Source organism: Pteropus medius, unplaced genomic scaffold, assembly GCF_902729225.1.
Source record: "Pteropus medius unplaced genomic scaffold, Ma_sr-lr_union100, whole genome shotgun sequence".
NCBI lineage: Eukaryota > Metazoa > Chordata > Mammalia > Chiroptera > Pteropodidae > Pteropus > Pteropus medius.
In genome coordinates, this window is record NW_024340695.1 from 3491596 (window position 1) to 3504280 (window position 12685).

General features: G+C 42.2%; 1 protein-coding gene across 2 annotated transcripts in view; it reads right to left on the bottom strand.

Annotated features, from left to right (window-relative positions):
- The window catches only part of KCNH5 (potassium voltage-gated channel subfamily H member 5), a 342803-nt gene that overhangs the window by 255386 nt on the left and 74732 nt on the right, over positions 1-12685 (bottom strand). Inside the window, exon 2 of one of the 2 annotated variants that reach the window (XM_039864507.1) lies at positions 11212-11386. Coding sequence is in view for 1 of the 2 variants with exons in the window: in XM_039864496.1 (XP_039720430.1) it covers positions 3706-3778 (73 nt within the window). In the remaining variant the exon portion in view is untranslated. Of the gene's footprint in view, positions 1-3705; positions 4583-11211; positions 11387-12685 lie in introns of those variants that run through there. The other variant, XM_039864496.1, reaches the window with a different exon arrangement.

Here is a 12685-nt window from a genome sequence, read left to right on the forward strand (position 1 = left end):
GTCTCCTATGAGACATTGTACAGGTGTAATGAACTTACCACATAGTTTCCAAACTTTCCTTTTCTACAAACTTATTCCTGCTACCCAAAAATGCATCTAAATCTTGCTATGACATTTATATGTTTGACCTTTACAACTTCTTGGAGTACTAACATGCTCTCTATACCTACTAGAATCACATGCTAAGAATCACTATAATTCCTTTTATTTGTCTTTTAAAACTGAAAAAAAAGGAATTCCCTACTTCTACTATTTGGGGATTTGTCTGTAAAGTATGTGTGTATCCATCCTATTCAGTGGCTCTCATTATTTTATCTTATAGTCTTTGAATCACCCATAATAATTTGAAATGCTTTCCTATAACAGACTAAGTCAACTAAATAAGGAAAATAAAAAGCCAATCTCAAGAAGTGTAAAAAACAGCAAAGAGGCTATATTGCTACTCTAGGGCACAGAATATAGCACTGTTATTCTGGGAAATTGCAACTGGGGAGTTTGGAATTTTATTAGGAACTCCTCAGGTTTAAAAGCTATATCCAAACATACTACACACTTGCTCTTTTGTTCTGCATCATCAAGAAGTACTCTGATGGATTTCTAATTGGCTGAGATTTCAGTTCATTAGTGGTATCTACAGACAAATAAATGCTTGATGTTTTCTCTTTGTGTCCATTTCCCTTTCACATCTGATCTCTCTCTTTCTTTCCCTCTCCTCTCTCCTCTCTCCTCTCTCTTCTCCTCTCTTCTTCTCTCCTCTCCTCTTCTCTCTCTCTTTTTCTCTCTCTCTCGCCCCTCCCTGCCTTTCCCCTTCTTTCTGTTACTTTCTATATCTCTCTTTTGCTCTTTGTGTGAAAAAGAGAGAAAAAAAGAGTTTCCTTCTTCTGTATGTACCTTCATACCTGGGTGGGTGCTTGTCTTTATGTGTATCTGTGTGCATCTCTATGCATACGTTTCTATTTCCTCTGACTCTCACTAAATGATCTGTTCTCTTCATAAGAAGAAAATGATGTTGTATCATAAAAAGAAGCATTTCATGCGGTAAAGGTAAACAGACAATTCCAGTCTCTCTCTCCAATTCTTAAATATATTGGGAGCGCTGCCTCCTTCTTTTTCCTTTTCCACTAAAGCTTTACCAACACCTCACTTTCAATGTTGTTAAGTTAGCGAATAATGAAATCTTCACTGTGACAAACTCGATCTGTCTGTGAGAATTCTGAAAGGAAATTTCTGTTAGCCTCAATTAAACAATTTCTCAGAATAAATTTTCCTATTTCTCTGCCAAATCGGATAGAAATGGCAACGACTGTGGGATATGCCCACATGAATGTACAGACCAATTTAATACTGTAGTATTCATTTTCCGAGGTTCTTCCTGTAAGAATGGTACTGAGACTGTCCAATATTTATTATGTACACATGCGCATAGAGTTATCTCAAGTATCTAACACATTTCAAACAGAGCTCAGAGGTTTTGAGTAGTGGTATTAAAAGTCAGCCATAAGCAATCAGAAGTGGTATGTAAAATGCCAAAACAAATCATTTTCATTCACCATTGGGTGCTATCTATGGAAATAAACATGAAACCAATGAAATAATTATGAACATCATGTGTGAAAAAGGTAGAACGTTCATTAACTTGGATGGAAGATGTAAAATGGAGGCAACAGAAGCAGATATTTCTAAACCACATAAGGTGAGTCTTAACTTCATAGTATATCTGAAATAAAAGGTAATCTAAAAACTGGCTCACAGTTCCAGTCTGCACACAAAGTTTCGACCAAAGATGCTATATTAGTAAACTTCAGTCAAGGAACTGTCATCTTCTTTCTGATTACCCTACAGCGCAACAGAGAACCTGTGGGCTTTATTCTTTAAGGCCTTCTCTGAAAAGTCCTTTCATAGACAAATTGCAAAGATTTGAAATAACTCAAGAAGATCAGAAAGCTAAAATAAGACCAATATATCTTAAATAACTGGTTCCAATCACCTTTAAATTTCCCAAACTGGTGTTTTAACAATAATATCCCCCTTGTACTTTAGGTCTTCTGTAATATTAATGCAAGGTAATGGTTAAACACAGAAATTGCCTACTATTACAAATTCATATTTTATATTATCATAAAAAATCAAAAACATTTGAAATCACACTGGAATGTCAAAAAATATTATAGGATTTTTAAAAAACTAGACCAGTCTTATTAGCTATTTTTTTCAACCCCAAAAGCCTACTCTAGAATTGTATAGTACCAGGTGTTGACCACAGTGGAAGAAATAAAGTCAAATGCCTCAAATTAAAACCAAATATTGTGTCAGAGCTTTATGAAAAACACCTTGGGACATTCAAATACACATAGTCCCAAAATCAGGGGAAATATCTGCAAGTCAAGAAGAGATCCTAATCTAAGAATATAATCTAATCTACCAATTCGGGGAAAGCATATTTAATTATTTATTATTATTTGAGAGTGCTCTGTCTTGCCCACTAGGCAGGGAGCTTCTTGAGAATAAATGTGTCTTAATCATTTTTTTATCCAAAGGATCCCACAAAGTGTCTATTGTATAAGGCACCCAAAAATATTGTTTAAATGAATCAATGAATGAATGAACAATGAAGTATGGAACTGCAGAGTACTGCCATTGCTTTGGTCCAAGCTCTACTGCAATCAATATGCAGAAATGTCACTCTCATAATTGTTCAAACAAGGTATCTCACAATAAAATAACAAGCCTCTAAAGAAAAGAAAAAAAAACTTTTTAAAGGATACTTTACATATCTTGCTTATAAAACTGAAAATTATGTAAAAGAATTTAAAATAAGTATAAGATGAAGATTTAAGTAAAATGAAAAATTTGTAAGGTCTTATAATGCGAAATATATAACCATCTCATTCAGAATATCTCGGGGGAAATGAACGTATAAATGGATGGCATTTTAAAACACTTTAAGACAAGTAAACCTTAACATCAGTAGCCAGGGAGAATGGCATTTTTTAAAATTCTTTCTCTAGTTACTTTAAAAACACAATAACTATTGTTTTTACATTTCTCCTATTTAAGTCAAAGCAAATATATAAATCAATATAGGCCAATGCACAATAATAAAAAAAAAAAAAAACTTTTAACACAAAGTCAGCCATAGTAATTGCCTTCCCATTTTTCAAGTACCCTCTTAATTAGGTTCGATTCCAGCTACTTTCCCCAGCACAAGGTTCCTCTCAGCGGTGCCTGTTGGGCCCAAAAGCCATTCCAGACACTTAAATCTTATTAGGAGCCACTTTCGCGGCCATTCCCAACTTGAGGGAAACCCTTGCACTGAGATTGACTAACTCTAAGAATCTGTTCAGTCTCTGGAGCCTACTCGGGGGAAAATGTGGGCAGAGGACGAACAAGAAAAATACCCTCACTGAAGCGAAACTCAACTCTATTCTCCAGACGTACCTATGCCATACCCACTCCCCCTTAGCTGCTCCCGGTTCCGGGCTCTGGACAGGTGGGAGGAGGGTGAGTAGGTCCTGAGGAGGGTATGCAACTAACTTTCCACCACCACCTCATTCCCACCCCCACCCAGAATCAGGTCCAACTAGTAACTGGAGCCACCAGGTAGGGCTGTCTGAATCCCTCCTGGAGAGGGATGGGGTGGGGAGGACGAGGGGCGCGCTTGGGCAAGATAGACGTGGGGGTGTTCGGAACTGCAACTCTTCTTACCACTGGAGCGCCTGACGATGTTCTCCAAAAATGTGTTCTGCGGTGCCACCAGCCCTCTCTTGCCCCCCGGCATCCTGGGTCTGGAGAGCGGCGGCCAGGATCCGCGGCGGGGGAGGGGGGGATGCAGGAAGAGAAGGTGGAGGAACTGGAGGAAAAGGTGGAGAAGATGGAGCCAAAAGAAGAGGGGGCGCGGCGGCGGCGACGGGGTCCCCTGACTGTGTCTCCAGCCCGACCCGGATGAGCAGCTCTGGCGAGAAGGACCAGGCAGTTCATGGTAGTAGCGCTCCCCCGGCCGCGGCTGCCCAGACAGTGGCGGTGCCGCACACGGGGCTCGGGAACTGCAGGCTCCGCGGGGCACAGTGCGCCTGCGCCGCCCCCGCTGTCGCTGTCCCGCCGGTGCTGATGCTGAAACTGCTGCTGAGGCTGCTGCCTTGGCGGCGGTCGCCTGGGCGCGGGCTCAGCATTTCTCCCCCTGCCCCGCGCCCCAGGCCTGGGGAGCGGGAAAAGCCAACTCAAGCTCCTATCTTCCAGTCCCTCTTAGCCCAGACCCAGACCCCTTTACCGCGCTTTCCTCTCCCCTTGCCCTAGCCCACTCCTCTCGCTCAGCGGGATCGCAGCTGCCCTGCCGAGCTCAACTTCTGCGGGGCTGTGCGCCTGGTCGCCGCTCCTCTCTCCCCGGAGATCGAGACAAACGCTGGCAGTCCGGTGGGGCCGTGGAGTGGGAGAGGTAGTGGGAGAAGCAGGCAGGATGCCAGACAGGGCAACGGGCAATTGGAGGGATCACATCTCAGCTTCTACCGCCGGGGTCCCGAGCCCCAAACACGGCTGCAGGGGCGGAGGTGTTGCACTCCGCTGAGGCTGAGCGCTGAGCAGAAACTGACAGGGCGGCCCGCGAAGACGCAGAGCAGCCACCTGACGCTGCTACCGCCCCCCTCCGGACTTCGGCCCCCAAAGCTCATCAGAGGAGCTTTTACCACCCGCCCGACCCATGCTACAGAGCCTGATCCAGTTAGAGTCCGAGCGCACAAAGGGCGCAGGAACGTCCCCCAAGCCCCAAGCTGGGTCTGGCATGGGGAGCCAAGCCACACAGGGGAGCTTCCCCAGGGCTGCGGGAGGCGAGGGGCGAGCCCCGCCAATGCTGCGAAGTTGCTGAAAAGATTGCACTTAATGCAAGGAGTAGGAGAAAAGGGTGAATAATTCACACCCGATGGCGCCGCGCGGGGAGCTGGGGGCGCAAAGTGTTTGCGATGGAAAAAGAGTGAAGACGGTGGGAGCAAAGCTGAGCAGGGCTGCGGGTGCGGACAGGATTCGTCTCTAATAATCTATCCGCTCATAATCCGGGACAGGAGTGGAACCGTTAGAAACAGAGTCCAAAAGCCGGATTCTACCACGGAGAAGGGAAAATGGCATAAGTGCAAATAGAGCGGGGAGAGATTAAAGAAAAGGGGAGGCTCGCGCCGCGGCACCTCCATTTATCTAAGACGGTAGTTCTCAAAGTGGTCCCAACTGGCAGCACCTCCTAAGAATGAATTAGAAATGCAAATTATCCGACTCCACCCCAGAGCTAAGGAACAAGGAACCAGGCGCGAGGGCCAACAATCTGTTTTAACAAGCTCTTCAGGTAAATATGTTGCACGCTCAAGTTTGAGAAGCACCGGCCGATCTAAGGCTTCCTCTCTGGAAGCTCCACCTGGGCTTGTCGAAAAAGGACAACTGCATATGCAGGATGAAGGAGTAAGGACAAAAAGTGCACTGTGGCAGGATCAGAGGTTGGTGGCAAGCTGAAGCGTGGAGTAGTGAAGGCGAAAAGAAAGTTGCATATATTCGGTAATCTCTGTTAGAAATGGTAGAGTCTGGGTTGCCCCCTAGCAGCAGGAATCCCAGGGGTGGGGGGTGAGGAAACATCTGCTCAGCACCAGCCTAGGGCGGGAAGGTAGGGAGGGGCAGTGTCTGACTTTGTCTGGAACCCCCTAAATTACCAATCACTAGCCTCGAGTCACCATGACTCTCTCTCCGGAGCACCCAGGGTAAGGACCCTTGCCTGCGGCTAAGACAAACACATGACCAGGATCCAGGTTTTAATTTAGGGTCATTTATTCCCTCTGCTCTCTAAAATGTTCACCCATTAGCCCAGAGCTGGGGCAGCTGAACAAACCGAGAAGGTTGACTGGAAGCAAAGAGTACTTTGCTCTGCTAGGATTCTTTCTGCAAAAAAATCAAGAGACTCTGTGGAATAACACTAGGCTATTTTAGCTTTCTACTTAGAAGCACTGCTGGTGGTACAAGTTTCTTCCCCTACAGCAAGAATGTCTTCTAAATACACTGGGGTGTCTTTAGTTAAATAACAAGAGATTCCGGCACAGATTGGATCCTTGTGGTTTGCCTGTCTCTGGCAGGAGTCAAAAATTTGGCTGAAGTTACAGCTCCCTCCTTCCTGCAGTTGACAGGGTGTGTGTAAGCAGAGGGTAACTGGAAAGGCATCCTTAAACAATTGCATTTCCCACATCTGGTAGGTCTTGTATGACCTGTGTTCATGGCAACTAGGCTAGTGTACAGACAGATCATGGTCCTTGACTAATCAGCCATTCACAAACTGGGATAGTGAACAGGCAGGCTAATCTTTTTAAAATATATACATATATAATTCATAGATTGCAATCCTAGACTTCTAACATGATATAAATCCATCATCACCATTAACAGGAAATATTTCCAATATATATGTTCTTTTGCACATCATCAGCTGCCCACATCTTGCCTCTGGGTATTGATATACAATCTCAGGTTCCCAGCATTTCCCATCTAGTATAAATATCCCTGTTCTTAATCACTCCTCTGTGGGTGTATTAGCTCACACTTCCCAAAGAGGAAACTCTTTTGGACTCCATTAAGACACAGTCACACAGTTACTGGTAGAACTTCCCATTCGTTTCCATCTGAAGATTTAATTTAAATGACATTTAGCCTTTCTTCTTTGTCCTTAATAACTCCATGGCATTATAGCTCTTGAATTATTTTTATTGTTAAAAATGATAGTTATAGAGTATCAAATCTTTAGTTTACACATTTTTCTTAATGTTCTAGTTTAAGTTTTCATTTTACAGAGAAAGAAATAGGGACCCAGAGAGATAAAGCACCTAGTCCAAGGTGACATGAGGCGGCACTGAAACTAGAGACATTGTAGCCAGAGCTCCTTGTGAATAACAGAAAACTATCCGATACTGGCTTAGTGTAGTAAAAACCAGCAACAACATTGCTGATTTTGTAGCACTAGAGAGAAGAGAAATCCTGACAACTAGCAACAGCTCCTAATCAAAACAGAGTATAGAAAACAGAGCAGCACTGTATGGACTGACTGGCCCTAAGGAATGTGCTGGCAATTGCAGCAAAATGCCAACACAGCATTTTAAAAGGGTTTTACAGACAGAGTCCATATGTTGCAACCAAACCACAGGACTTAACAGGTAAGAGAGAGATAGGAATCAAAAACCTTCAATGTCACAAAAAGGGCTTCTTATTGTTTGTTTTATTGCAAAGATTCTGTTTTAAAGCCTGATCATTTGTCCTTTACTCCTCTCTGGAGGTACTGTAATTAGAGTGGTATTGTCTATGAGAACCAAGAGTTCTAATACCCAGAGGTGTTCGCTGACGGCCGAGTCACAGCTATGAAATGAATGAAGGCTAGCTGACCTGCAGGTGTGTTCCAATTTAAGAGCAACCAATTTAAAAGTGAAGACTTAGAAACTTGATATATTAGGAAGTGATGGTTTGTAATTACTACTGGTTTGCTGAAGGATTCTTTTATCAAGCACCTCTCCTCTGAAGATTTTAAAATATAGCTTATTTGACAGTAGGTGTGATTATATGTAAACTCTCAGAAATGGATTAGAAATAGGTCTAGTCCGACAATGTTTGATCCCTTATGTGTAAATGGCCTACCTACTACTCTCTAAAGAAATGACTTTTCTCCCCATCCCTGTTCTCTCTTTTTGAGCTAACCTCACCATAGGTCTAAGGTGCAATCTTTGGATGGTAAGTGGGTGACTCTGATGGAGGAATAGGAGGAAGGAAGAAAGGAAAGAACCAGAAGTTGCTCTCCATCCTGGCCTTCAGGGCTGGTCTCATTAGCAAGGGTATCTGTCCAAACCACTTTCTCCTCCCCAACCTATTCCCCAAGTCTCACTCTCAGCCTCCCCCCAGAGCCCTACCCTAGCTCTAGCAGTGAAATATCCAGACATTACTCAATCCCTTTGCATGCACAAAGTCCCACACTTACATTTGTAACCTCTCTCCTTCCCTACCACCCACCACAGAATCTAAGTTGAAAGAAAGCAAAATAAGGAGGTAGCATTGTGCAGAGAGAAGTTCAGTGCTTGACCTTGGGACCCAGACTGCCTAGAATTTCATCTCGCCTCTACCACTAACTATATGACCTAGGATGAGTTATTTAGCCTCAATTTCCCCTTCTATAAAATGGAGACAAAAATGACCTATTGAATAGGGCTGTTATGATGATTAAATGAGCTCCCATTTGAAAGCCATTAAAATAATATCTGGCATGTAACAAGCACTATATAAGTGTTTGCAAAATAAAGAAGCCTTTTCATATCCTTCTAATTTCATTTACGGTAAAAGCCCTAGGTGGTCGTCATTATGGATGTTCACCAATAACCAGTTGCCTTCTCTACCTCCTTGAAATTAGTTGTGGCCATAAACTAGTTCTGGTCCATGAAATGTGAATGGAGGTGATATCTGTTACTTTCAGGTGAAAGCAAGTAAGAGCCAGGAATCAGTTCTCAGTGCTCCTCTTCCTCTGCTTCAATGACTAGGGAATGCTGAGCAACACAAGAAGAGCCGCCCAGAACAGTTACCTAGACCTGCCCTTGACATTGTATAAGCAGGAAATACACTTCTGTTGTGTAAGACACAGATTCTGACACTGTTACCTAGTCTATCCTGATGGATACAGGTTATGAATTTGTTTTAGGTATAGGAAATTAGAGCAATAATAATAATTCCCTGCCTACACACTGAAATCACCTAGCAAGTTTATTTGGAAAAAAAAAAACACAAAAGACCTCCAGGCCACAGCCCTCAGACCAAGTAAATCAGAATTTCTGAGCATGAGATTCAGACATCAGCAGTTTTTAAAGTTCTCCAGGTGATTTCAATGTGCATCAAAGTTGAGAAACCCTGGCCTAGAGTAACGCTGACTCTATAGGAATCTCTGGGATTTAGATACGGTGCCAAGATTCTCAACTCCCAAGGATCTGACATATGGTTACACTTACCCAGCAAAGACCCCACCCTAATATATCCAACTGTGAGTTTTTCCTTACTTGTAGCTGCTCAGCATTTCAGGAGAGAATCAAAAAATCTCCAATACTGATGCATCATAACTTCAAGGCCTCCAAACTCGACCTGCCCCTCTCAATGCAGCCCAATCCTTCAACACATCCTTAATCAACTGTCCCTTCCATGTTCCACAGTAGCTTTCTTAAAGCTTCTCCTTTCTCTTCACACATCAGATGTCACCCTCTCACCTCGGTCTCAGAAGATGACTCACCCAAATGGTCATGCTGTCTATCCTTAGACTTCCGGCCCTGGCTCCCTCTCCATTTTCTCCTAGGTAAACAGGAAGCAATTTCCCTCACCATCCCTCCACCACTGCTCTGGATCCTATTCACTTGTGTCTCTGGACATTTGCTCTCATGGCTCTCTCTTCACCGGTCTCTCTTTAACATTTAATATGCTTTAAAAATGCTTTCTTCACTCATTGTTCCCTCTAGCTTTTGCCCAGTCTCTCCCATTCCTTCGTGTCAATTTCTTAGAAGATTCTGTAGTAGTTGTCTCCCCTTCTTTGCCTCCTATGCACTTCGTAACCTACCACAGATTTGCCTCTACCCCACTACTTCCCTGAAACTGCCTTCCCAAAGGCCATTTTTTAAACTGCCAGATCCAGTGAGGCAATTTTATTTTTAATTTTCCTATACCTGCCTATGATATTTGATCCTCTCTTCTCGAAACATTCTCCTACCTTAGACTGCGTGGTTTTTAATACTGATTGTGTGACCTCAGCATTTTAATTAACCTGTCTGTGTCTAAGTATCTTTAAAAAGAGAATAGTAATAGTGCCTACCTCATATGGTTGATGTAAGAATTAAATGAGATAGTACATGTAGACAGTCTTGTATCTATATTTCTGAAATTTAAAACTCTGAAATCCTAAAATTCTTTTGCAAAAATTTGTCACAATCTCATTCTCCAGAAAAGCCTGACCTGAATTGTCATGAGGCTATTTGTACTGTTTCTTTATCCCACTTGCTATAAATAAGGACATGTTTTGTTACATAGATAGCAATGTGTTTGATAACAGGAATTGCTGTCCCTAATCCTGATAGGGGAGATGCAAATATACAAAAATCGACAAATTTATGAATTCCAAAACACAAATCTCTTTCCTGCAACTTTACACCTATGTGCTGACTGGCTCTCTATGTGTGCCAATTCCATAGGGATCCCTAATTCAATACATCCAAAACAAACGCATGATTTTGCAGCCTGCCCAAAATTTCTCCCCCTCCAGTATTTCCCGTCTCAGTAGTGCCACCTCCATTCACCCAGTTGGCCAAGTCATTAACTTCGACAATCCTCTATCCCTACCTCCACATCAAATCCTGCTCATTCTACCTCCTACATGTCTCTTAAAAGTATGCACTTTTTGTTATCACAGTTGGCAAGATCAAGGTCAAGGTCAAGGCCCCTTCTGTGCAGTCAGGGTTAGAAATTATTGTTCCCCTAATTTCTTGTACCAAAAGCAAGTTCATAATCTGTATCAGTCAAGACTGACTAGGGTTATGGCACAGTAATAAACAGTGCCAGAATCTCATCTTTCCCTTGGATTACTGCAACAGTCCTCTAACTTGGGTCCCTGCTTCCTGTATTTTCCTCTCAATCTCCATCTCCAAGCTCCACCTCAATTCATTCTTCACCTTTCACTATAGCTAAAGCTCTTAAAGTATAAATCTATTTACGTCGCCCTTCTAAGTTCCTCTTTGCCCTCAGATGAAAGTCCAAAGCCCTTGTCTATCCTTTCCTATCTGACTCCCGCTTACCTGCCCAGTCTCACCTCTCACTTCCCACTGCAACCCCACTTCCTCACATATCCTTGCTCCCTATATTCCTTTTTTATTCCTTGTACAGTGATCCTAGAACAACACAGTTTTGAAACTGCATGAGTCCACTTATGTATGATTTTTTCAAGAAATATTATGAATATATTTTTTCTTCCTTACGATTTTCTTAATATTTTCTTTTCTCTAGCTTACTTTATTGTAAGAATACAATATGTAATACATATAACATACAAAATGTGACAATAAGGCTCTGGTCAACAGTAGGCGATCAGTTAAGTTTGGGGAAGTCAAAAGTTATTCATAGACTCTGAGTGCGTGGGAGGTTAGTGCCCCTAACCCTCCTCACTGTTCAAGGATCAACTACACTTACCATGTTCTTGCTTTCTTCCTTCACCTATGTCTTGTGTCACTGGGCATATTCTTCAGATCATAGATTAGATATTTTCTCCAAAAGGCCTCCTTTGACTCTCCAAGACTTGGTATAGAGCCCTTCCTATATCTTCTTCTGTGCCATCTATGCTTTCTCTCCTGCAGCATTTGTCTCACTGTGATAAAAGGGGAAAAAAAATAACAAATACAGCTGAAATCCTAGGTATCTCTTCAACAGAGCTTTGGACTATTTGTAAGAACTGAGAAAAGATATCGCCATTGTACGGTCATAGGACCAACGCAGGAACACCAGTTGGTGAGATCATGGTGAGCTGGTTTCAGCCTCTATTTGCCCCCTTGATGGGTACCCTTGGTGGGAAAAAGGAGAGATGCTTTTTAGGTGAGAAAACTAGAAAAAAGAAAAATCACAATAATAGGAAAGCTTATGATAAAAAGTAGATAATTCAGACTTGACAAAGAGAAATGGGAGATAGAATTAGAGGCACAGCTAGGTATTCCTGAAGCCAGCTTAAGGAGTTTGGGCTTACTCTGAAGGCAATTAAAGACATGTTTCAAGAAGTGACATGGTATTTAGGAGACGGAATCTGTATGTAATTGATGTACAAGATGCTTTAGGGACTTATCACTAAAAAAAAATTGTAACTATATATGGTGACATAGTAACCAGACTTATTGTACTGATCATTTCACAATATATACAAATATCAAATTATTTTGTTGTATTCTGAAATGAATATAATGTTATACGTCAATGATACCTCAATTGAGAAAAAAAAACAAAAAAAGATGCTTTGGGGAGAGAAAAGGCCAGGATTGAAGAAACGAGATAAGAGACTACTGCATATGAGGAGATGATATTTTTGGAACATGAATAAATGCTTCCCCCACCCCCCATGTTACTGTTACTCTTGCTATCACAGCACCATCGCTCCACACCACAGCTCACCTCTTCTTGGCTTTTGAATTTCAAAAACTTAAGCCCTGGAAAAACAGATGTTCAATAAGAAAAGTATTATAATACAGGCTATGTGTATTCTAAGACACTGTTCTTAGTACTTTACATGCATTTTCTCATTTAATATCATTTACTTTTAATAGAGTAAAATTTAACTTCATTTGATTTAATAAATATTTATGGAGCATTTATGTGCCAGGCACTACACCATATATTTGAATTATTCCCATTGAACTAAAAATGAAACTGAGACACGGAGAAGTTAAGTGACTTTCACAAGGTCACAAAACTGGCATGTGATGTAGCCGGGATTATGTACCTAAGTACTCTGTCTTCAGAGCTCACATGCTTAGCTATCCTATTAAACCACTGCATCATACTATTTCCCAGAAGTTTGGGGGAAAAGTCAATAAGGAACAGCTATCTCGTATGCTCCCACCTCCAGCCCAGATGAGAACGCATTTCCCTGCTCTGAGGGAAGGAAGGCAAGCTGGAGAGG